Genomic DNA, 23,953 nt, shown 5'->3' on the forward strand with positions numbered 1-23,953 from the left:
TGTGATTTCATGATGATCAGAATAATAACTCAAGTTATTATTATCTTTATTATTAGTTGTTATTATTATTATCATTATAATTATTCTTTGTGCTGTGTGTGCTGAGTCACTCAGTCATGTCTGACTCTTTTCAACCCCGTGAACTGTAGCCCTCCAGGCTCCTCTCTCTGTGGGGATTCTCCAGGCAAGAATACTGGAGTGGGTTGCCATTCCCTCCTCCAGGGGATCTTCCCAACCCAGGGATCGAACCCAGGTCTCTTGCATTGCAGGCAGATTCTTTACCTTCTGAGCTACCAAGGAAGCCAGTATATAAACCTTACACATGTCTGGCGTGGTTCTAGACATTATACACACACACACACACATATATAGTATTTAATCCTCTCAACAACCCTATGACGTAGACATTATTATACCCATTTCACAGATGAGGAAACTGAGCCACCAAAAGATCAAGGAACCCACCCAAGGTCACAGAGCAAGGGTGACTCCCACATCTTTCTTCTTAGTTGTCTGATAAGAACATCAGTAGGTACAATATGATAAATTGTTTTTCAATAGATAATTTCCCTTCTCTCTACATGTCTGAGGAATGAAAAGAATATTGACTGACAATGTGCATGTGAAATTCTCACTGTTACCATTGAGGAGAACCTTCCACACAGGTGGACAAGGCAGTTGTTTACAAGTATGCAGTGAGGGGTGTTATGAGAGTGCCAGACATCCCAGCATTACAGACGTGTCACTTTGGGCCTTAGGTGCTTTAAGGTCCTCATCAGGAAGCACAATTTAAAAGCAGGTAAACCTGAGAGGAATTAGACTTCAAACATGAATGGCCGCTCACCTCTTGGAGACTCTCTTTCATGTGTGACATGCAAATAAGTCATAGGGCATAAATATGGAGCTCACAGAAAGCACTTGTCTCAGCCTGACACTAGAACCTTCCCCCCCAAGAAGGGGACTACAGAACAGAAGCTTGTAAAAGACATGAGGAAAAGAAGAGAAATGCCAGAGAGGCAAGGAGGCCAAACAAGAGCTGAAAAAGAGGAAAAGACAGCCTTATCTGAACTCCTCATTCTCCTCCACACCTCTGATGGTGCTGGGCTTTAGAATTTAGGAAGCCAATAGCTGCTCTGAACAGAGGGTTTGGGTTACTAAGATGCTCTTTCAAAATGTCACATTTCTAATTGTAACACACAGATTACACAAAAATGCCAAGGTGAATATCCTTGTTAGATAACTAGAGTCATCTGATGACCTGATATTGTGTGTATATTATACCAGATTTCAATAACAATCACAGTTGTGAGAATCTAAGAATCTGTTATGGCCTAGGGGCAGGGCTAGGCATTGTGCTGGGTCCCAAAAGATTTAACAATTGTTAAAAGCCAATCCCTGATGATATCAAGGGCTTCCCAGGTGGCTCAGTGGTAAAGAACCCGCCTGCCTGCCAATGTAGGAGACCTGGGTTTGATCCCTGGGTCAGGAAGATCCCCTGGAGGAAGAAATGGAAACCTACTCCAATATTCTCCCTGGAGAATCCCATAGCCAGAGAAGCCTGGCAGGCTACAGTCCATGGGGTCACAAACAGTTGGACATGACTGAACACACACACACGATGCATGACATGGTTATATCAACTGTGACTTATATTTTTAATCCCCATTGCCTAAAGTTTCTCCTTAAGGGGGACCATATGTATGCGACAGCAAATAAATAATTTCTTAATACTCACACTTTATCTTTGAGGAATTACAAGGGGAAACATAACAAATATGATCTAAGCTAAATGGTGGGAAAAATTATCAGGCTGTCAGAACAAAATGTCCTAGGGGTGAAAGACTGAGTCTCTTCCTAGAAGAAAATGTTCTGTTATGGCTAATATTGGCTTAGAAACATTTCCTCTTGCCCAGCCTGGGTTGACAGAATTCTAGAAAGCCTTGCCCTGCTGTATGGCTCGCAAGGGGTAAGTCAGAGGTGTTCTTTGTCCACAGATGGAAACTTGGTGGGGAGGTCTAATAGGACCGTGTATTCTAAGGCATGGGTGTGAATATGCTGACATGAAGTAGTGGCCTTCAGCGAACATGAGGGCCCATCTATAGCTGCAGGGGCACAGGCACAGCTGCTAGATTAAAACAACATGTGGCTGAACTTCACTGAAGGGAACCACCCATTTTTAAAGATTTTATTTCAAACTATTTGTGCAGTTGGTCCTGGAGAAGGGGGTTGGGGTGGGGAAGAGGGCAGAAGGACTCCTTCTCTTTTATTTACAAGTGGTTTAAGTGTTTAATGGTCATATATTTAAAAAATTAAAAATCAAAAGTTGTGAAAGAAACAGGTGCCAAAAGACAAGAGATTTTGGAGTTCTGCCCTAAAACATACTCCCCGAGCACAAGGGGGCGACACTGAGCTCCACCTGGGAGACATAGGTTCCCAGGGAGGCTATGGCTGAGGAAGGCCTGGGTAGGGGGCCAGCAGACAATGGCAGTGAGTCTTTCGGTGAATTAACCACTTGACTTCCTCTTCCTTCTTCTGTCCCATTTCCTCCCTTCTCCCCATCACTCCTTCTGACCTCCTTTCTTTCCTTCAACAAATAGTTACTATTAACTATGTGCTAGGCATGGTTCTAGGCATTATGGATATGGCTGCAAACATACTGCAGTTGAGACAGGCAATAAACGGATACATAAGTGAAGAATGTAGTATGCCAGACAGTGAAGAAAAATAAAGAAATGAATGAGGTGTGGCTGAAAGAGTGCTGTACCGAGTCCAAGAGCATACACTGACCAGCAGATACACGCTTCCTTATTCTTGGTAGTGAACTTCTCACATAAACAGGCCACCTCATTCCAGCTGCCAAGTTGCACTTACTCAGTCAGAATGCCATCTGCTGTGTCTCTTCCCTCGGGCGTCTCCCAGGACACTCGGACTGTCAGTTTGTTGGGTTCTGCAACGCGTTCCTTCACACTTGGGCACTTGATTCTAGGAGGTTCAAGATCTGAAAATATAACCAGAATATTCTCACCATCATTAGGAAATATCAACCTGAGGTTTGACATCCAACCCACCAGTGGACATGCCCGAAGCTCTGTGCTGTGTCCGACTCTTTCTGACCCCATGGACTGTGGCTCACCAGGCTCCTCTGTCCATGAGATTTCCCAGGCAAGAATACTAAAGTGGGTTGGCATTTCCTTCTACAGGGGATCTTCCTGACCCAGGGATTGGACCCTCGTCTCTTGTATCTCCTGCATTGGCAGGCAGGTTGTTTACCACGGCACCATCTTCGCAAGTGCCCAAAGCTCTAGGTGCTCCCTATTTTTGAAGGGCTTCTTCACCCCTTCTGTATTTATCTTCTTTCCCTTCATCTTGCCCCTTCTTGTCTGCCGAGATCAACTTTTTATTTTGTATTGAGATATGCATGCGTGTTCAGTCGCTTCAGTTATGTCCGACTGTTTGCGACCCTATGGACTGTAGCTCATCAGGCTCCTTTGTCCATGGGATTCTCCAGACAAGAATACTGGAGTGGGTTGCCGTGCCCTCCTCCAGGGGATCTTACCAAGCCAGGGATCAAACCCAGTGCCTCCTGTGTCTTCTGCATCGCAGGTGGGTTCTTTACCACTCAGCCACCAGGAAAGACCATATTGGGATATAGCCGATTAACAATGATTGTGATAGTTACAGGTGCACAGCAGAGTGACTCAGCTATATATATATATGCGTGTGTGTGTGTATACACATATATATGTATCCATTCTCCCCCAACTCCCCTCCTACCCAGGCTACCACATCACACTGAACAGAGTTCCCAATGATACGCCTGCTGAGTTTTAAAGACTGTGTGAGTACTTACCTGTGTATGGTTAAATCAGCTGGCCTTGTTTGTGTCTTGCAGGGTAATTTATCACCTACAGCAACTTCTTCCCCATGCTTCTAAACTCTGCCTGTTGACTTGGCAACATAGCAGTTACCCAACTAGAAATCATTCAGCCATAGTGAGTCCTTCCTGCTTTAAAGACAGTATCATCGGATACTAGAGAAAAGTGCCTTAGGCATCTATCTACTGCTGCTACTGCTAAGTCGCTTCAGTCGTGTCCGACTCTGTGCGACCCCATAGACGGCAGCCCACCAGGCTCCCCCGTCCCTGGGATCCTCCAGGCAAGGATACTGGAGTCGGTTGCCATTTCCTTCTCCAATGCATGAAAGTGAAAAGTGAAAGTGAAGTCGCTCACTTGTGTCTGACTCCTTAGCGATCCCATGGACTGCAGTCTACCAGGTTCCTCTGTCCATGGGGTTCGCCAGGCAAGAGTACTGGAGTGGGTTGCCATTGCCTTCTCCTAGGTATCATCTAGTTTAATTCAATTCAAGGCAACAAATCTTTAATGAGTACCAGCCTTCCCCAAGGCATCATTTCAGCTGCTGGGCTTGGGCATGCAAAAGCAAGAGAATCATGTTATTCTCAGAGTTGACAGTCTGTTGAGGGGATTATGTCACCATATGTGAAATATGACATGAGATAGAAAATTAACACTGCTCTAGGCTACATAAAAGTAAATGCTATGGAGGCTTAAAGGAGTTACCCAATGCTCTCATTTTACAGATCAGGAAACGGAGCCTCAGACAGCATAATTGATTTATTTAAGGCCAGGCATGGAAATAATGAGAATATGAATTATAACCCAAATTAGAACACTTATCCTTAGAACAGTGGCTAATCCCTGGTGGCTCACTTATCCCTGGTGGCTCAGATGGTAAGGAACCTTCCTGAAATGTGGCAGACCCAGGTTCAATCCCTGGGTTGGGAAGATCCCCTGGAAAAGGGAATGGCAACCTACTCCAGTATTCTTGCCTGGGGAATTCCATGGATAGAGGAGCCTGGCGAGCTGCAGTCCAAGAGGTCGCAAAGAGTCAGACATGACTGAGTGACTAACACACGCACACTCAGCGTGAAATCACAAGAAGGGGAAATTCAAACTTTTACAAGTTCTACTTGATGATTTTCAACCAGCAGATTCTGTATTTTTAAGAAGGCAGAGTAAATTAACATTTTGATTTGCATTATTTTACATGTCAACTACTAAAATAGCCTGAATGAAAATGAAATGTCATTTGATTCTGAATCACAAACATTTCTGAGAGACTAAATGCACCATATACTTTCTCTTGTGTCTTGTCCAATAACTCATTTTACTTAGGGTAAGAAATCACGAATAATTTGTTAAACAGTAGTGTCTTCAGCGATCCAAGTTCATTTTCATTCAATGCCATGCTTCAGTGGAGTGTGAATTTACAGCCATAATATGCTAATACTAAAGTGAATAACTACATTTTATTGAATCTAAGTTACCAATTGTGAGATGTTTGCTAATTTCAGGGATAGTAACTGAAAAAAAGTATGCTTCTTAGAATTTATAGTTTATCAACGTGATGGTGAAATGAAAGCTTCTTTAAATGAGTTAGAGGTGTTCCTCTTGAGAAACCTGTATGCAGGTCAGGAAGCAACAGTCAGAACTGGACATGGAACAACAGACTGGTTCCAAATAGGAAAAGGAGTACAGCAAGGCTGTATATTGCCACCCTGCTTATTTAACTTATATGCAGAGTACATCATGAGGAACGCTGGGCTGGAAGAAGCACAAGCTGGAATCAAGATTGCTGGGAGAAATATCAATAACCTCAGATATGCAGATGACACCACCCTTATGGCAGAGTGAAGAGGAACTCAAAAGCCTCTTGATGAAAGTGAAAGAGGAGAGTGAAAAGGTTGGCTTGAAGCTCAACATTCAGAAAACAAAGATCATGGCATCTGGTCCCATCACTTCATGGGAAATAGATGGGGAAACAGTGGAAACAGTGTCAGACTTTATTTTTGGGCGCTCCAAAATCACTGCGGATGCTGATTGCAGCCAGGAAATTAAAAGACGCTTACTCCTTGGAAGGAAAGTTATGACCAACCTTGATAGTATATTAAAAAGCAGAGACATTACTTTGCCAACAAAGGTCCGTCTAGTCAAGGCTATGGTTTTTCCCGTGTTCATGTATGGATGTGAGAGTTGGACTGTGAAGAAAGCTGATCGCCGAAGAACTGATGCTTTTGAACTGTGGTGCTGGAGAAGACTCTTGAGAGTCCCTTGGACTGCAAGGAGATCCAACCAGTCCATTCTAAAGGAGATCGATCCTGGTTGTTCATTGGAAGGACTGATGCTAAAGCTGAAACTCCAATACTTTGACCACCTCATGCAAAGAGTTGACTCACTGGAAAAGACTCTGATGCTGGAAGGGATTGGGGGCAGGAGGAGAAGGGGACAACAGAGAATGAGATGGCTGGATGGCATCACCGACTCTGTGGACATGAGTTTGAGTGAACTCCGGGATTTGGTGATGGACAGGAAGGCCTGGTGTGCTGTGATTCATGGGGTCGCAAAGAGTCGGACATGACTGAGCGGCTGAACTGGAGATGTTAAAAACAATCCTTTTTTGTTTTTACTATGATAGGTGCTAGAAGACATACTTTTATAGTTCAGACGAACATTTTTCAGCTTTGGGTGAATCAGAAAGATATGTATATAATAGCTGCCACCTGCTGGCCAAATATAGTCAGCAAGCTCATAATAGAAAGCATATTTATTTTTTAAAAAATTGAAGCCAAGGGACTCCCCTGGTGGTCCATGGTTAGGATTCTGTTCTTCCACTGCATGGGGTGCAGGTTCAATCCCTGATCAGGGGACTAGGATCCCACATGCTGCATGGCATGGGCAAAAATATTTTTTAAAAGAGGGTGTATGAAAATCAATTATATCTCAATTAAAAATGCTGTACTGTGGCCCAGTGATAAAGAGCCTACCTGACAATGCAGGAGACATGGATTTGATCCCTTGATAGGGAAGATCCCCTGGAGAAGGAAATGGCAACCCACTCTAGTATTCTTGCCTGGGAAATCCCATGGACAGAGGAACCTGGTGGGTTACAGCCCATGGTGTTGCAAAAGAGTCAGGCATGACAGAGTGACTGAACAACAATACTGAATCTAGAAAAAAAATTAAAGCCATAAAGGAGGGGAGGAGGAAGGGAAATAGATTTCAATATAAAATGGCTTAGTGTTACCATGTTTTCTTGGAGCAACCCTGTCAGAGTGAAAAGATATTCTACCCTTTGTGTCATGTAAACTAAACATCTGGATGATATGCTGGCTGGGTTGTTTTCCCTATAAACTAGACATATTGACACTGAGCAAACATAGCTCCAAATTAGGTTATCTGGGTGAAGGGTCTCAGCTTCCCTAAGCCAGCTTCTGACAGCTAACAATGATCAGTCGAATTTGGCCTACTTTTTCAGAAGTGGTGTCCTTCCAAACAAGAGGAAATAAAGCACTAACAATAATAGCTAATATTTATTTACTGACTCTCCCCTACTTGCCCAGCCCAGGCAAGGTACCCTCCCTGCATTATTTCACTGAATTCTTGCCACCACCCACTAGACTAAGTCTTGTTATTATCATTCCCATTTATAGTCTGGGAAGCCTTTCCTTTCTTTGGGAACTTCTTTGCAGTCTGGTATTTTAAGATATGATCACATACTTTTAAATTATTTTAATCAGTCAAAGACTTCTGTGTGTCTGCCTACTACTGAGCTAGTTATTTCCCTCCATCCTCTTCTTCCTCCATACACATTCTTTCCTGGTCATTGCATCCACCTTCCCCATAAACCCTGGAAAAGCAGCAGCAGAGCAGACTCCTGTCACATTCTCAAGCATCACGCCCTCTTTTTCAGCTGATGAGACTAGCTGGCCTGCTCTTCAGCAGATGCTCCAGAAACTGAAGCCTATTATTACACAGCCATGGCCATCACTGCTATTTCTACATTATTATAAATTTCCATGAATTAAATAAACAAAGTTACTATAGAAACCTGATCACAATTCCTTATTGAGTCAGAGTGCCCGCAGGGTCTGTTACCGTGTGGCAACCTGGCAACTCTCACGAACATCCTGGCCTCTGCCCACTCACTGGAGACATCTGACCAACTGTCCCCTGCCTCTGTGCTCTAGTTTCTTCTCTGCATATAAAATACCAGAAACAAACATGTAGCACTGTATCAACCACTCTTTATCTGCGAAGCTATACTACATACTTGGGAATATTTACTATGTCTAACCAGATAGATGGTGGAAATAAAAAAGAGGGTGAGGGCTTCCCTGGTGGTCCAATGGTTAAGAATTTGCCTGCCAATGCAGAAGACACAGGTTTGATCACTGGTCCAGGAAGATTCCACATGCTGTGGAGCAAGTAAACCCATGTGCCACAACTACTGAGCCTGTGCTCCGGAGCCCAGGAGCCACAACTACTGAAGCCCATTTACCCTAGAGCCCATGCTCTGCAACAAGAGAAGCCAGCAAGATGAGAAGCCCACACACCACAAGTAAAGAGTATCTCCCGTTCTCTGCAACTGGAGAAAAGCCCATGTATGTCCATTTCTTTAGAAGAAAAGAAATTTTCCTGGGCCTGTGACCCTCCAGAATAAAGATTCTATTTCAAGCCTTGTTTCAAGTTATCTGTGGCCATGGGATGGGTTCCACCAGTGAGCTGTGAGAAAAAGTGACATGTGCAACTTCTGGGTTGTGCTTTAAAAAGGTATGTGTGTGATTGTGGCGGGAGGTACTCTCCTCTTTCTTTTTCCTCCACCCTGGTTTGAATGTGTATGAAGTGGTGAGCTGTGAACAGCCATCTTCGATTGCAGATGAAAGCTGCAAGTTGAGAGTGGAAGAACAAATGAGGAGGAGGTTGGGTCTAGGACACTGCCCAGACATTTATATGAGAATGGAAGTTCTAACTTGTTTAAAGTATTATGATTTTGGCCTTATTAATATACCTGGAAATAGGATATAAGCAATCACACCTGTTTTTTTCAAATTTAGTATGACATCCTCCAAGATGTACTTCACTAATGATTTCTAAGCTCTGATTTCTAACAAAGAATACTCTGGTGAATTTCCTGGGAAGGTAGCTACCCATAATCCCCTTATATACATGCAGTTCCTCCTACCAACAATAGAATGGGAAAGACTAGAGTCTCTTCAAGAAAATAAGAAATACCAAGGGAACATTTCATGCTAAGATGGGCACAATAAAGGACAGAATGGCAAGGACCTAACAGAAGCAGAAGAGATTAAGAAGAGGTGGTAAGAATACATAGAAGAACTATACAAAAAAGGTCTTACTGACCTGTACATCCGTGATGATGTGATCACTCACCTAGAGCCAGACATCCTGGAGTGTGAAGTCAAGTGGGCTTTGGAAGCATTACTAGGAACAAAGTTACTGGAGGTGACAGAATTCCAGCAATTTAAAACTTATGCTGTGAAAGTGCTGAACTCAATATGTCAGCAAATTTGGAAAACTCAGCAGTGGCCACAGGACTAAAAATTGTTTTCATTCCAATTCCAAAGATGAGCAATGCCAAAGAATATTCAAAATACTGCACAATCATGCTCATTTCACATGCTAGGCAAGGTAACGCTCAAAATACTTTAAGCTAGGCTTCAAAAGTACATGAACCAAGAACTTCCAGATGTAAGCTGGATTTAGAAAAGGCAGAGGAACCAGAGATCAAATTGCCAACATCTGTTGGATCATAGAAAAGGCAAGGGAATTCCATAAAAACATCTACTTATGTTTCATTGACTACAGAAAATGAAACTTTGACTGTGTGGATCACAACAAACTGGGGAAAATTCTTAAAGTGATGAAATACCAGACCACCTTAACTGCCTCCTGATAAACCTGTATGCAGGTCAAGAAGCAACAGTTAGAAGCAAGAGGTAGAAGAACTGGACATTGAACAATGGACTGATTCCAAATTGGGAAAGGGGTACATCAAGGCTGTATATTGTCACCCTGCTTATTTAACTTATATTCAAAGTATTTCATGTGAAATGCTGGGCTGGATAAAGCACAAGCTGGAATCAAGATTGCAGGGAGATATCAATAACCTTAGATATGCAGATGACACCACCCTTATGGCAGAAAGTGAAGAGGAACTAAAGAGCCTCTTGATGAAAGTGAAAGAGGAGAGTAAAACAGCTGACTTAAAACTCAATATTCAAAAAACTAAGATCATGGCATCCAGTCTCATCACTTCATGGCAAATTGATAGAGGAAAAAATGGAAACAGAAACAGACTTAATTTTCTTGGGCTCCACAATCACTGTGGATGGTGACTGTGACCTCAAAATTAAAAGATGCATGCTCCTTGGAAGAAAAGCTATGACAAACCTAGACAGCATATTAAAAAGCAGAGATATCACTTTGCCAACAAAATTTCATCTAGTCAAAGTTATGGTTTTTCCAGTAGTCATGTACGGATGTGAGAGCTGGATCATAAAGAAGGTTGAGCGCCGAAGAATTGATGCTTTCAAACTGTGGTGTTGGAGAAGACTCTTGAGAGTCCCTTGGACTGCAAGGAGATCCAACCAATCCATCCTAAAGGAGATCAGTCCTGAATATTCATTGGAAGGACTGATGCTGAGGCTCCAATACTTTGGCCACCTGATGCGTACAGCTGATTCATTGGAAAAGATCCTGATGCTGGGAAAGATTGAAGGCAGGAGAAGGGGCAACAGAGGATGAGATGGTTGGATGGCATCACTGATGCAATAGACGTGAACTTGGGCAAACTCCAGGAGATGGTGGGGGACAAGGAGGCCTGGCATGCTGCAGTCCATGGGGTTGCAAAAAGCTGGACACAACTTAGCAACTGAACAACAGCAACCTTCTACCAAGAAGTAGAGTCTGCCTCTCCTCCATTTGAATCTGTGCCTGGCTTGTAACTTACTTTGACTGACAGAATGCAAGGGAAGTGATTCTATGCCAGTCCCCGGCATAGGCCCTTAAAGAGTCTGGCACCTTCTGTGTTTACCATCTCAGAAGCCAGCTGCCATCTAAGGAAGCCCAATTATCTGACTTGAGAGGCCAAGTGGAGAAGATGGGAAATGAAGGGAGAGAGAAAAAAGGGACTCAAATGTTAGCCAGTATAGTGACCTCTGAGTGAGATGCTGCACATGGGAGTGAAGCCGTTTTGGATCCTCCAGCCCCAGACATGCACCTTGGCCATTACTATGTGCAACAAAGGTGAGCTGTCTCCACCAAGTCCTGCCCAAATTGCCAACCCAAACTACCATGAGCCATACATAGTTGATTGAAGCCACTAAGTTTTGGGTGATTGGTTGTGTAGCAATAGATAACTGACACAAACATAAAATAGTTGGAGGTTGTTGATGGAGGGAAGAAGTGGTCATTTCCTGGCACAGGGAGAGAGTGACTAACCAAGGCAGAACAAATCTGGCCACTGAAAACTTCCCTCATTGCTTGCTTCCCCCAGCGAGATTGTAATCCATGTGCATGTCCCTGAACAGGGTTTCCACTTCTTTGGCACCATATGAGATATTAGGAAACTTTCCCAATGGACCAAAGAGTTGAGAAGCAAAGAACTCCACAACTGGAAGTCACTATCTTCATCAGAAAGATGCCAAACTAAAAATTCATTGGGGATATACTACAGCGGTGCAATAACAGTTTACCTGTTTAGTTTGTGCTAAAAATCATGCCAGGTTAAAAAGTGGAGCAGTATCTCGGACTTCCAAGGTGGTAGTGTAACCACTGGAGACATCATGTTTCCAATGCAGGGGACACGGGTTTGATTCCTGATCACAGAGCTAGATTTTGCATGCCCTGGTTGGGCAAGTTCTACATGCCATGCAGTGGGGCCAAAAAAATTAAAAAAGTGGAGTACAATCAAGCAACTTGTTGCAAAGCTGAAACTAGCTTCCTGATAGTTTATACATCTTTGTGTATTTGTCAACCTGGGAAAAATTTTGTATGATTTCAGAGCATTACAGCAATGCCCTGATATATTTGTTCTCAGTCCCATGACGTTTGTATCCTCAACTGAATCTCTAGAAATAATACCATTCTTCCCAGCAAACTTCCTTGTGGGTCACTGGGTCAACCGAGCCATCCGATAATTGGGAAGCTGGAAAAGTAGTCCATCAATTTGCATATCTAAAACTGCAGAGATTTTTTTTTTTATTCCAGATTTCCGTTTGTGTTAACTCTCCAACTATTCTATTCTGCAGGAAATATAAAATAAGCAGAGAGTAATTTCAGGAAGCAAGTTGGTTTGTACATGGTCTTTTGTTAAAACATCTCAATGGGGCTCCCTGTGTATCTGAAGATACTTGCTCAGTTTTCATTGTCCATGGGTTTTAAATTTACTTGAATTTTTTTTCTCTTCCTGTTGGCCTAGGGGAAAGTGTTGGTCCAAAGGAGAAGACCTGTAATTGTAACTGTCCATTGTTATATCTACATGCCAATGTAACTGGAAAGGACTGAAAATGGAAAGAAAGAAAAAAATATACCCCCAAACAATAGTTGTTACAGTCTATGGGTTTGGTTATTTTATATATATATATATCATGGAAGTTGTGGCTCTCTAAATATTTTACCCTCCTGCAATTTTCAGTATGTTTTTTTTTCCTCCTACATTGACTTATTTCTATCTATATCTGTTTTTGAAATAACCATGGACATTGAGTCTACTGCCAGAGTGTAGGCTGCCTAAGAGAATGAATTTTGACTTGTGGTCCTTTCAAATTAGCCAGACCACAGAACTGACCACCTCAGCATCAAAAGCCAGCCTAGGGTTCTCTCTTCCCTCCAGATCTGAAGGAGAACTGCGAGGATTTCCTTAGCACTCAGCACAGCTGGGCCTAGAGGCATTGCTCAAAGCGGTGTGGAAATCTGAGAATTCCTTGGCCACCATGTGTCAGCTCCTAAACTAGGCTGAGGCTCCGAGCTGTGCTCACAGACCCCTGAGCCCTGCCAACACATCAAGTCAATAAACTCATTTAATAATACATTGAAAGCCAGAGTCCATGACATCCCTGGAGTAAAATTCACAGGGTACAAACTCCAGCTTCTCTGTCAGAGAATCAAAGAAAGATTTGCCTGCTTGCTGTGTCTTATTTCTCTTTTTTTTCCTGGGAGCTCATTGATCACTGATCTCCTTTTCACCCCCCACATTGCATACACAAATTCCCCTAACCCCAAAGATGCCTGAACCTTGCCCTGTCCCACTCTAAGATCCCCTGGAATTGGGGTTCATTTCTTAGTTTTTTCTCTCTCCCTCTGGGAAGGTTCCAGGCCCATCTGGTCCAGCTTAAGACATGCTTGTTGCTTTTTGAGAACAATCAGCAATTTCTTTCCATTGTTACACACAATCTGGACATCTGAACACTGTGATCCCTGGAGGATTCTGCCAGTGCTTGCTCAGCAGGGAGATTTTCGAGCATCTCCTCCCCTCCCATTACCTCTGCCCCTTCCAATATGAGGGAACAGACATTCAAAGCGGGGTGGGGGGGCGCGGTGGAGAGGAGTGTTCTGAAGAGCTAGCTTGCACATTCCAAGTCACCGGGCAGCGAGTGAAAGCAACATCGGGGAGGGGCTCTTCTGACCTCAACATCTGGCCTCAGGTCATGTCCTTCTAGAAGAGTGCCTGGAGCTCGCAGCCTGAGCACTATCCTACATGCATGGGCTGAGCAGGCCTGCTTTGCAGGCTCCTCCTCACTGAGAACTACAGTGATTTACAGGGAGATGTCTAAGACCTCAGAGCAAGGCTGCTGAGGACTTCCCTGGTGGTCTAGTAGTTGGGAATCCGCTTGTCAGTACAGGGTAGACGGGTTCGATCCCTGGTCCGGGAAGATTCCACATGCCTTGGGGCAACTAAACCTGTGTGCCTAGAGCCCGTGTTCCACAACAAGAGAAGCCACCGCAATGAGAAGCCCGCACATCACAACTAGAGAGTAGCCCTCCACTCAGCACAACTAGAGAAAGTCCACATACAGCAACAAAGACACAGGACCACCAAAAAAAAAAAAAATAATAATAATAAAAGAAAGAAAAAGGCTTCTGTGGCACAGATTCTGTTGGCACTCAGTTTTGTGTTTTTTTTTTTTTAAATCATCACCTGCACTGAAATCTTTACTGGCTATACTGAAATTCTCAGATTGACATGTCTTGGACTCCTTCTGCCAGCTGGGTGCCAGCTAGGTTTGACAATGAGAGGCACTCCCATGAGGACAGAGGGCAGGAGGAAGAGAGCTTCTGGTAGGGGCTTTCATGAAGGTTTCCTGGGCTCCTGACTTCATTCTCATCCATGATGGTGTCATCTGCAGACATGTCAGCCTCAGGGTGAGTTTATGGACTTTGGGTAACACCACTAGGTCACTTTTGCTCCCCCCAGCCCTTGGGTGGGATGGATTTCTGCCCTAACTAATCTCTAGGTGGTGCAGTGCTAAAGAATCTGCCTGCCAATTCAGGAGACGCTTTCCTGGGTCAGGAAGGTTGCCTGGAGAATCTACCCATTCTAGTATTCTTGCCTAGGAAATCCCATGGACAGAGGAGCCTGGCAGGCTACAGTCCATGGAGTCGCAAAGAGGTGGACACGACCGAGTGCACACACACACAATGTCTGGTAACAGTCTTTTCCCTCTTTCGTTCCTCCAGTCTTTCCTATATGTTTGTAACCACTGCCCTGTATTAACGTCTCTTCTGTTGGAAACACCTATAATGGTTTCTGTCTTCCCAATTACTGATCAATTCAAACTCCCACCTAAATCGTAGAAAAAGAGAAGCCAGGAATAAATCTGAGTCAGTTATCTGAGAAATGACTTGGATCTGGTGCTCCTGTAAGATGGATATAAGGTAAGGTCCGGGCTGTGATGTAGAAGATGTAGAAGGTTCACATCTTGGGTCAGTCCCCTGGCTATAACTGAAGAATAAGGATGACCGATGCTGCCAAGGGAGTCAGTGGACAGTGGCACCATCATGAAGACACCCGTAGGACCGAGGCCAGAGAAGCTGTTGTACAACTGCCCCCAGAGGGCAGCATCCAGTTTCAGTCACATCCCTGAATTGTCTGCCCAGACGCTGAGCTGTCAGGAAGGAGTCCTTGGGGGAATGGGCAGGCGCAGACTGAGCTGAATGGTTCTCTGTAGGATGGGCAGACCCAAGCAGGGTAGGAGCCAGGCTCCTGTGGTCAGCTGCCTTGCCACCTCTGTGCCAGAGCTGTCTCTGGATTCAGGGACTTTGAGCCTAAAAGCCCAGAGACATAGGCTTGGCTCTATGCAACATCAACAAAGTCAAGGCCTTATCCGCAGAAGGGGGATTGGACTAGAATGTTCTCTTAGGCTGGGTCCTGGCAGTTCTAACATGTTATGAGTCAACAGTCTCCTGGCATAGTAGTTTTCAATCACCTGGATTAGTTTTGGAAAAACTCCAGGGCCCCACAGACTCAGATTTAAACTGCAGCTACAGTTAAAAACCACTGTCCCAGAGCAGTCAGCCTCAACTTTAAAAGGACATAGGAATCCCCTGGGGATCTTCTTACAACGTGGATTTTGATCTGTTGGGTCTGGAGAGGTTCCAAGAGTCTATATTTCTAACAAGCTTCCTGCTGGTGCTCAAACTGCTGGGCACTATTTTGAGTTAAAAGGTACTAAGTGTTGTGTTAGTTTCTCAGTCGTGTCTGACGCTTTGAGACCTTATAGACTGTAGCCCGCCAGACTCCTCTGTCCATGGGATTCTCCAGGGAAGAATACTGGAGTGGGTTGCCATTTCCTTCTCCAAAAGGTACGAAAGTTCTTCCCAAATTTGATCTTCCAAGGCAGGTTCTCAACCTTTAGAGCATCAGAATGTCCTGGAGGGCCTGTGAAAATGCAGATTGCTAAGCCCCACCCCAACATCGACAATCCTGCAGGTCTAGAACTGTGCATTTCTAATGCTTCTGGTCAGAAGCCCACACTCTCTGAGATCCACTGCTCTCAGATGATGGTCCTGAGTCTGGCTGTGTATGAAAACCACCTGGGAAGCTTTTATAACGCCACTCGCCTCCTCCAGCTATCCCACATCAGGCTAACTGAATCAGAATCTCTAGGGTAAAACCAAGGTGTGTTGTTGTTCAGTCACTAAGTCATGTCTGACACTTTTGCAACCCCATGGACTGCAACCCGCCAGGCTCCTCTGCCCATGGGATTTCCCAGGCAAGAATACTGGAATGGGTTGCTATGCCCTTCTCCAGGGGATCTTCCCAACCCAGGAACTGAACTCAGGTCTCCTTCATTGCAGGTGGATTCTTTGCCACTGAGCTACTGGGGAAGCCCCAGGATCAAGGCATGGCTAGGTTCTAAAAGATACTCAGGTGATTCCAGTAAGTAGCCAGAGTGGGTATCCACTGCTCAGAGATAGGCAATTCTCAAAGGAGGGGTGATATTTCTCCTCCCTCTCCTCCTCCCTCCAGAGGACATTGGACAATGTTTGAAGACATTTTTGGTTGTCACACGTGGGAGCTGGAGAAAGATGTCATTGGCATTTAGCGGGTAAAAGCCAAGGCTCTAAGCATTCTAGAGTGCAAAGGACAGGACCCCATGACAAATAATTATTGGACACCAGATGTCTATTGTTCCAAGATTCAGAAACCTTGTCTAGGGTGGGGTCTAGCAGAACCCCAGAATCCACCCCAGATCTCCTGAAGCAGAAACTACATTTTTACCTCGGTTCCCAGGTGATCCCCAAGCTGGAGTGGCTCTCTCTTTAACTCTTCTGAACGCCCTGGAAGGTTCCTTAAAGTGCCAAGTGCTGGGCCCATGCCCAGAGTTTGTGATTCAGCAGGTCTGGAGTGGGGCCCTGAATTTGCATGTGTAAAGAGTTCCAGTGAGGACTTCCCTGGTGGCACAGTGGATAGGAATCCACATGCCAATGCAGGGGACACGGGTTCGAGCCCTGATCCAGCAAGACTCCACATGCCACAGAGTAACTAAGCCCATATGCCACAACTGAGCCCACACACTGCAACTACCAAAGTATGTGTGCCCTAGAGCCTGTGCTTTGCATCAAGAGAAGCCCGCACACTGTCAACCAAGGGTAGCCCCGCTCACCGCAACTAGAGCAAAGCCCAAGAGAGGCAATGATGACCAAGTGCAGCCAAAAATAATTAATTAAAAAAAAAAAAAAGAGTTCCAGCGAGGCTGTGGCCAAGGCTCCCCCAAACCACAACTAAGAACTACTGCCAACAAATCCAGAGTCAGGTAAGACAGCCAAATCCCTGCCAGTTTAGCACACTGAGCATTTGCTGATTCCCAGAGTTGCTAACAAAGGAACTGTGTCTGTGGGCTGAAAGATACAGAGCTGCTCCCCGCAGGACCATCCGGCCAAATGTCAACAACTCTGCTCAACGCTACAGGGCACATCCCGGAACTGAAATAGCAGGATTGCCCCGCACCTCTCTCTGCCAGCCTCCAGCTGCCTCGCTCGCAATCCAAGAGAGAAACAAGTCACGGGAAAGCCATGAGCTGTGAAGTCAACTCAAGCAAAGAGACTGAGGCTAGGTCTGTGCTTAGCCAGAGAAATAGGGATGAAGAGAACCACAGAAAGCAAAACTGGGCCCTTAGGCTTTACACATGGAACATAGGTGTTTCCTTTAAAACCCACTTTACGGGGACTTCCCTAGTGGTCCAGTGGCTAAGATGCTGTGCTCCCAATACAGGGGGCCCAGGTTCTATCCGTGATTGGGGAACTAGATCCCACGTGCTGCAACTAAGAGCTTGCATGCACCAATTTAGGGATCCTGAATGCTGCAACTAAGACTGAGTGGAGATAGATACATAAATAAAAATTTTAAATCCACTGTATGGACACCCCCTGCTCCTCCCAAAGTAGGTGCCTCCTGAGGACTGGCAATATTTTCTTACCAACACAGGTGGCTGGTTGGCCGCTCCAGGCCTTGTTGTCCAGACACCTGACTGTCCGCTCCCCTTTCAGCGTATATCCTGGCGAGCAATAGTACTCACACTGGGAGTTAAAGTAGGCACCGTCGACGCACTTAAACCCTCCATTCACTGGCATGGCAAGGGTAGGACATCGTTTTTCTGAAAAAGAGAAAACCAGAGATTCAGCATGTCTTAGTTTTTGTCACGGAGTTTCAGAGTCCAGAAACTGAAAGCATAGGGGGAAGTTAACTGAAATAAAGCAGACAGAAGTCTGAGAAAAGATGGATGGTGTCACCAAGCAGGACACCATGGGGGCTTTGGGGAGGCAGACCTCTTCCCATATCCTCCACGCTAACTCCTCTCTTAAGACCCAGATAATAGTATCTGATGCACACACTCTGAGTTTTCCAAATGTTAAAACCACCACCAAGTGGGTGCAATGAACTACTTGATGACCCTAGACCCCTGGTGCCTACAATGTTAACCGCCCTGTTACCTCACCATCAACCAATCAAAGAACTGTGCATGAACTTTTCATGTATCCTGAGACCCACACCCCCTCCACACACACATTTGGCCTTTAAGCAGGCTGTGCTAAAACCCTTCGGGCAGTTGGGAGGCAGGGTGAGTTTGGGCTCGAGCCACTGATTCTCCTTGCTTTGTCCAAAACTCTGATTTGGAGTAAGAATGTGCTTCCAGGGGAGACCAGTGAAGGGTAGGGGAGGCAGGATGGGAAGAGGAGGAAGGGGGGCAAGGTGGTATCTCTGGCCAGGTGAGCCTCAGCCTGATCTCGCAGGGGAGCCCTGGAGCATGATTGACACCTGAGTCTGCCCTGCCTCTGGGCATGGTAGCTGGGCTTTCAGAATCCTTTACCCGTCAGTAGTACTGGGCAGCTAGAGGCTGCCCACAGCGGATGCTCTCCCTGTTAGGAGAAAACAGTGCTCTGAAGGAGCAGAGCCTCTTCTTCCTTGGAGGAAGGTCAATCAATGGTACAAGTCATGAAGAGCAACAGGTAGCAGGGCATCCAGGACACCTGAGAGAAGCAGATACTGTCCAGGATAGTCACCCCAACGGTATAGTCATCTACATAGACTGGATCACACGGCTGCAGCCCCCAACCCCAGTCTCCCCAATAGTTAAAGGTACCCATATCAACAGTGTTGTTGCAAAAATTGCATGTATGTGAAACGCTTGGTATAAAAGTGCTCCATTCATGACAGCGGTCTGGAAAAGCAATGGCACCTGAAATGTGCTTCAACCACGCAATGTGCAGTTTCCCAAGTGAAGTAGAACTTTTCAGGAAGCTCAAAGTCAGCCCCTGAAATGTGCTTATAGTCTTCTCCCCTGAGGCCTGGTGCCTTTCAGGGAATGAGCATCATTCAGGGGGTAATTCTTCCCTGCCTCCCTAAGTTCTACCTCTTGGAGGAGCACTTTTCTCTCCAGGGCTGAGCAACATTTTTTTTTTTTTGAGAGGGAAATAAAGTTTATTAGAGTGGGAGATTGGAGAAGGCAATGGCAAGCCACTCCAGTACTCTTGCCTAGAAAATCCCATGGATGGAGGAGCCTGGTAGGCTGCAGTCCATGGGGTCGCTAAGAGTCGGACACAACTGAGCGACTTCCCTTTCACTTTTCACTTTCACACATTGGAGAAGGAAATGGCAACCCACTCCAGTGTTCTTGCCTGGAGAATCCCAGGGACGGGGGAGCCTGGTGGGCTGCCGTCTAAGGGGTCGCACAGAGTCAGACACGACTGAAGTGACTTAGCAGCAGCAGAGTGGGAGATGCTGACAGAACAGCGGGCCAACTCAAGGGAGAACCAATGTTGAACAGGGGAATTTAGTCCACTTTTATAGCCAGGGTACAAGGAGTGGGATAGGGGTCTTGCGGGTCATTTGCTGATTGGACAAGGCATGTATACTGGGTGAAGGGAAGAGTAAGGCAAATACCTTCTCCCTACGGGGTAGGAAGGGAGACTGGTTCTATTGCTCAGAAGGACCTGAAATCCATTAATAATTACAACATGGGGGAGAGAAGGATGTTAAGCGTCTGGTTTTTCCATTCCTGCATTCCAAGGTCCTCCTTGGTTTTATCTGCTCTTTCATCCTTGGGTCACCACAGAGTCCTCAGTTTGGTTCAGATAAAATTCTCTTCTATTACAAATTGTTCATTGATTATTTTAATTGACACTGGTGAGGCAAATCTTTTCTTCCCTGGTTTTTTGGCCATTTGCATTTTCTCTTTTATGTTGCACCTGGTTTTGATTTTTGCCCATTTTTGTAGTGTTTTCTTTTTCCATTTGCTTACTGATTTGTTGTTGTTAAGTCGCTTAGTTGTGTCCAACTCTTTGTGACCCCATGGACTGCAGCATGCCAGGCTTCCCTGTCCTTCACCAACTCCCAGAGCTTGTTCAAACTCATGTCCATCGAGTCGGTGATGCCATCCAATTATCTCATCCTCTGTCGTACCCTTCTCCTCCTGCCTTCAATCTTTCCCAGCATCAGAGTAGTTTCTAATGAGTCGGCTCTTAGCATCAGGTGGCCAAAGTACTGGAGCTTCAGCATCAGTCCTTCAAGTGAGTATTCACAATTGATTTTCTTTAGGATTGACTGGTTTGATCTCCTTGTAGTCCAAGGGACTCTCAAGAGTCTTCTCCAACACCACGGTTCAAAAGCATCAATTCTTTGGTGCTCAGCTTTCTTCATAGTCCAACTCTCACATCCATACATGACTACTGGAAAAACCACAGCTTTGACTAGACAGACCTTTGTCGGCAAAGTAATGTCTCTGCTTTTTAATATGCTGTCTAGGTTGGTCATAGCTTTTCCTCCAAGGAACAAGAGTCTTTTAATTTCATGGCTGCAATCACCATCTGCCTCCCATAAAGCAGGAGCTTGGAGGTGGGCCAGAGCACCATTCTTGCACTTATACTGTGGTTTACTCCTCTGCCTGCTGTCTCTGATGCTGTTCTGTGAGACTCCTGATGGCAGATGACCCTTGACGGTAGAATGTATCTTGTTTCTCAATCCCCAACATCTTTCCAGGGTCCAGCACTCGTTAAACAGACATAATATAGTGTGAAACAAACCTCTGTTCTCTCCGCCTTTCAAAACAGCCAATCACACCCCTCTGTCTGAAATGTGTCATCTTACTTCTGACACATCTTAGGAACACATTGGCTTCTGCTCACAAAGGAGTTTTCCTCATCACAGCCCACAAAACATTCAGTAAAAATCCTTGATCTCAGAGCAAAAGAACTTAGGCCCCAGGACTTTCCTGGTGGTCCAGGGGTTAAGACTTCACCTTCCAATGCAGGGGGTGCAGGTTCAGTCCCTGGGTGGGGAGCCAAGATCCCCCATGTCTTGGGGCAAAAAAAACCAAAACAGAAAACAGAAGCAATACTGTAGCAAATTCAGTAAAGACTTTAAAAATGCTCCACCATCAGAGACTTCCCTGATGGTCCAGAGGCTAAGACTCCATGCTTCCAATGCAGGAGGCCTGGGTTCAATCCCTGGGAACTAGATCTAGTCAGGGAACTCGATCCCACATACTGCAACACAGCTAAATAAACAAAACCAAATAATTAAAAAGCCAAACAACAACAACAAAAATGGTCCACATTAAAAAAAAATATTTAAAACAAATAAGCAAAAATAAAGAACTTTGGCCTTGATTGGCCCTGAGGTCTCCACATGGGGTCAGGGTACTCACGCTTGCAGATGACCTTGTCTGACCACCGTTTGTTTGACTGGCAGATCACCTGGGGAGAGCCCTGCAGCTCATAGCCCTTCTGGCAGCGGATGTCACACCTGGTTCCCAGGGTTGTTTTGTAGTATCCTCCTTGAGGGGCCCTGCAGTACACATCCCCGTACTTCACCTTGATGGGGGAGCACCACGGGATGTCTACAGGGAGCAGAAACAAAGGAAAAGGAGAAATAGAAAATGACATCTTCAGAAAATGTGTCTTTTTCAGTCTCGAGGTCCCTGACTGGCTGCATTCCAGATGTTGGACCTCCAAATAGTGCCCCGTGTCTTATAAGGTATCTCTGGGTGGGGAGGTTATGATCAAGGGACTAGGTGTCAGATATATCTGAGTATGGGTCCAGGTTCCTCCACTGGTGGTTGTGTGATATTGGACAAATTACTTAACCTCTCTGAGTGAATACTCCTACCTACGTCATAGGACTCTTATGAGGACTGAAAAAAATGCATAGTAAGCAACTAGCACAGTGCCTAGCACATAGTAAATGCTCAATGAATGCTTGTTCTTTTGAATATTTCCCTTGACTAGGGACAGAATTCTCTTGAGAGCAAGAGAATTACCATTGTGAACTCTAACCCCAACCATCCATATATGACGGCAGGGAGTTAATAATTGGTCAATTTAGATTTTTTTTCCAAGTTTGTATCATAGTCACTGTAAAAAACACGTAATCCCATCTTAATGAGTGTGGATACAGCAACAATTTCCAGGGTTTTGCCACAGGATATAATCTGGGCTTAAAGTCACAGACCAGGGACTCCCCGCTGGGAAGCAACCTCCCTTTTCAGATGTCTGCAGTTAAGCCCCCTTTAGGTAAGAGATGACACCCTTCTCCAATGGCAAAGTTCCAGGGTGCTTTGATTTCGGTCTCATAGTTGCCCAGAGTACAGCTTAGGGCGACACATACTTTAGAACCTCTCCCTGGGCCTTCAGTAGGTGCTCACTGAGAGCTAAAAAATTAGCAGGACAAGACTAGCTCCTGGAAAGTTTCCACAGTGCCAACTACACATCAATGGGGGCCAGAGACGAGCTCCCCCAAGTCTGTCAGGTTCTCCACACCCTGAACAGGTGTCCCCTTCCTGCAGCTGCCACGCTCCTCACTGCCTCCCCCAGCACCTCAGCTGTCAGTGAGTGAGGTTTGTGCGCCATCATGTGGCCATGCAGGAAACTCCCTATTTGACTTGTGTTTCTGGCTGCTTCTCAACCATGAAAACCAACAGTCCTTCCTGCCCAGGTCTTGTGCATAGACTGTTTTCCTTTTTTTTTAAACTTATGTACTTTGACATCCCCTTTAGCTAATATTTCATCATATAATGCTTTGCAGGCAGCTGCAAATGGTTGCTAAGGTCGAGACTCAAGCAGTATTTCCTGGACTTCCTGGGGAGAAGTGTTGTCCCAGGCTTAGTCTAGAGCTGATTCAGTTTGACCACGTGGATACAGACTTGCAGGAGCTTACACCAGGCCTCCAGCCCTTTCTGGAATGGAGTTTCCTTCCTCTGGGGTTTACGCATCCAGTCTGTATATGCTAGCATTTTAAAATGAGAAAAATCTGACCCTGAAGTACAAAACAGCAGACTATCTCCAGTATTTTCTTCTACGTATGAAAGAATTTGTGAACTGATTTTAAATGTTCTAGTTCTTTCTTTGGTGATGGCTCCTGGTAAGCCACAAAGTTAAGAGATTTCAAGATCACAGGTAAACGAGAAGATAAATGTTTGCTTAGTACTGCCAAGCTGTAAATATTTCTTCTATAATCAAAAGTCCTTACAATAAGTTCTGAAAAAATCCATAGATGCCTACCACTCCAAGACTTGGAACCCATTGGTTTCTAGGACTACTAGAATTGATGTGTATTTCTCCCTCCCTCTCTATTTCTGCCTTTTTTTTCCAACTGTAATAAGAAAGACCACCCACAAGGAAACTCCAAAATGTACTTAGTGTTTTAAAGCTCACAGAAGCACTTTGCATAGTCCACAAATGACTTCCACAGTGTTAGATCTTAAAAGTCATCTGTGGCCTTACCTCTTTGTCTTTGTCCTCTTTTCTCCGCCCCCTTTCCCTAACTCCCCCACTACCTCACTTCCTCTAAGTTCCCCTTCTGGACTGCAACGCTTCTGTGCTTCTGTAGTTCCAGCCTCTTCTCCTGCCAAATGGTCCCCTTCACTGCCCTTTTGTCACCATCTCACAGGCCAAACTGAAATCCTGGACTGAGGACTGGGCTCCAGAGAGAGCAAATGAAATTACCCATTGGGGCAGAAATGTGATGAGGTGAGAAGGAATACGGGAGACCCAGAGGGAGCTGATGAAAACCATGAGCTAGTAGCATATGGTGGATACTGGGCAAAGTCAAGAGGACTGGGCTCATGTTATCTAACTCT

General features: G+C 45.2%; 1 protein-coding gene across 2 annotated transcripts in view; it reads right to left on the reverse strand.

The window, feature by feature from the left end:
- The window catches only part of SRPX (sushi repeat containing protein X-linked), a 174,094-nt gene that overhangs the window by 86,753 nt on the left and 63,388 nt on the right, over positions 1-23,953 (reverse strand). For both annotated transcript variants that reach the window (XM_055437991.2, XM_055437990.2), the window contains 3 exons: positions 21,524-21,715; positions 17,798-17,974; positions 2,872-2,998 (listed from right to left, as the gene is read on the reverse strand). In XM_055437991.2, coding sequence (XP_055293966.2) covers positions 2,872-2,998; positions 17,798-17,974; positions 21,524-21,715 — 496 coding nt within the window. The remainder of the gene's footprint in view (positions 1-2,871; positions 2,999-17,797; positions 17,975-21,523; positions 21,716-23,953) is intronic.

Source organism: Moschus berezovskii, chromosome X (assembly GCF_049115385.1).
Source record: "Moschus berezovskii isolate FMDL1 chromosome X, NW_MosBer_1.0, whole genome shotgun sequence".
Taxonomy (NCBI): domain Eukaryota; kingdom Metazoa; phylum Chordata; class Mammalia; order Artiodactyla; family Moschidae; genus Moschus; species Moschus berezovskii.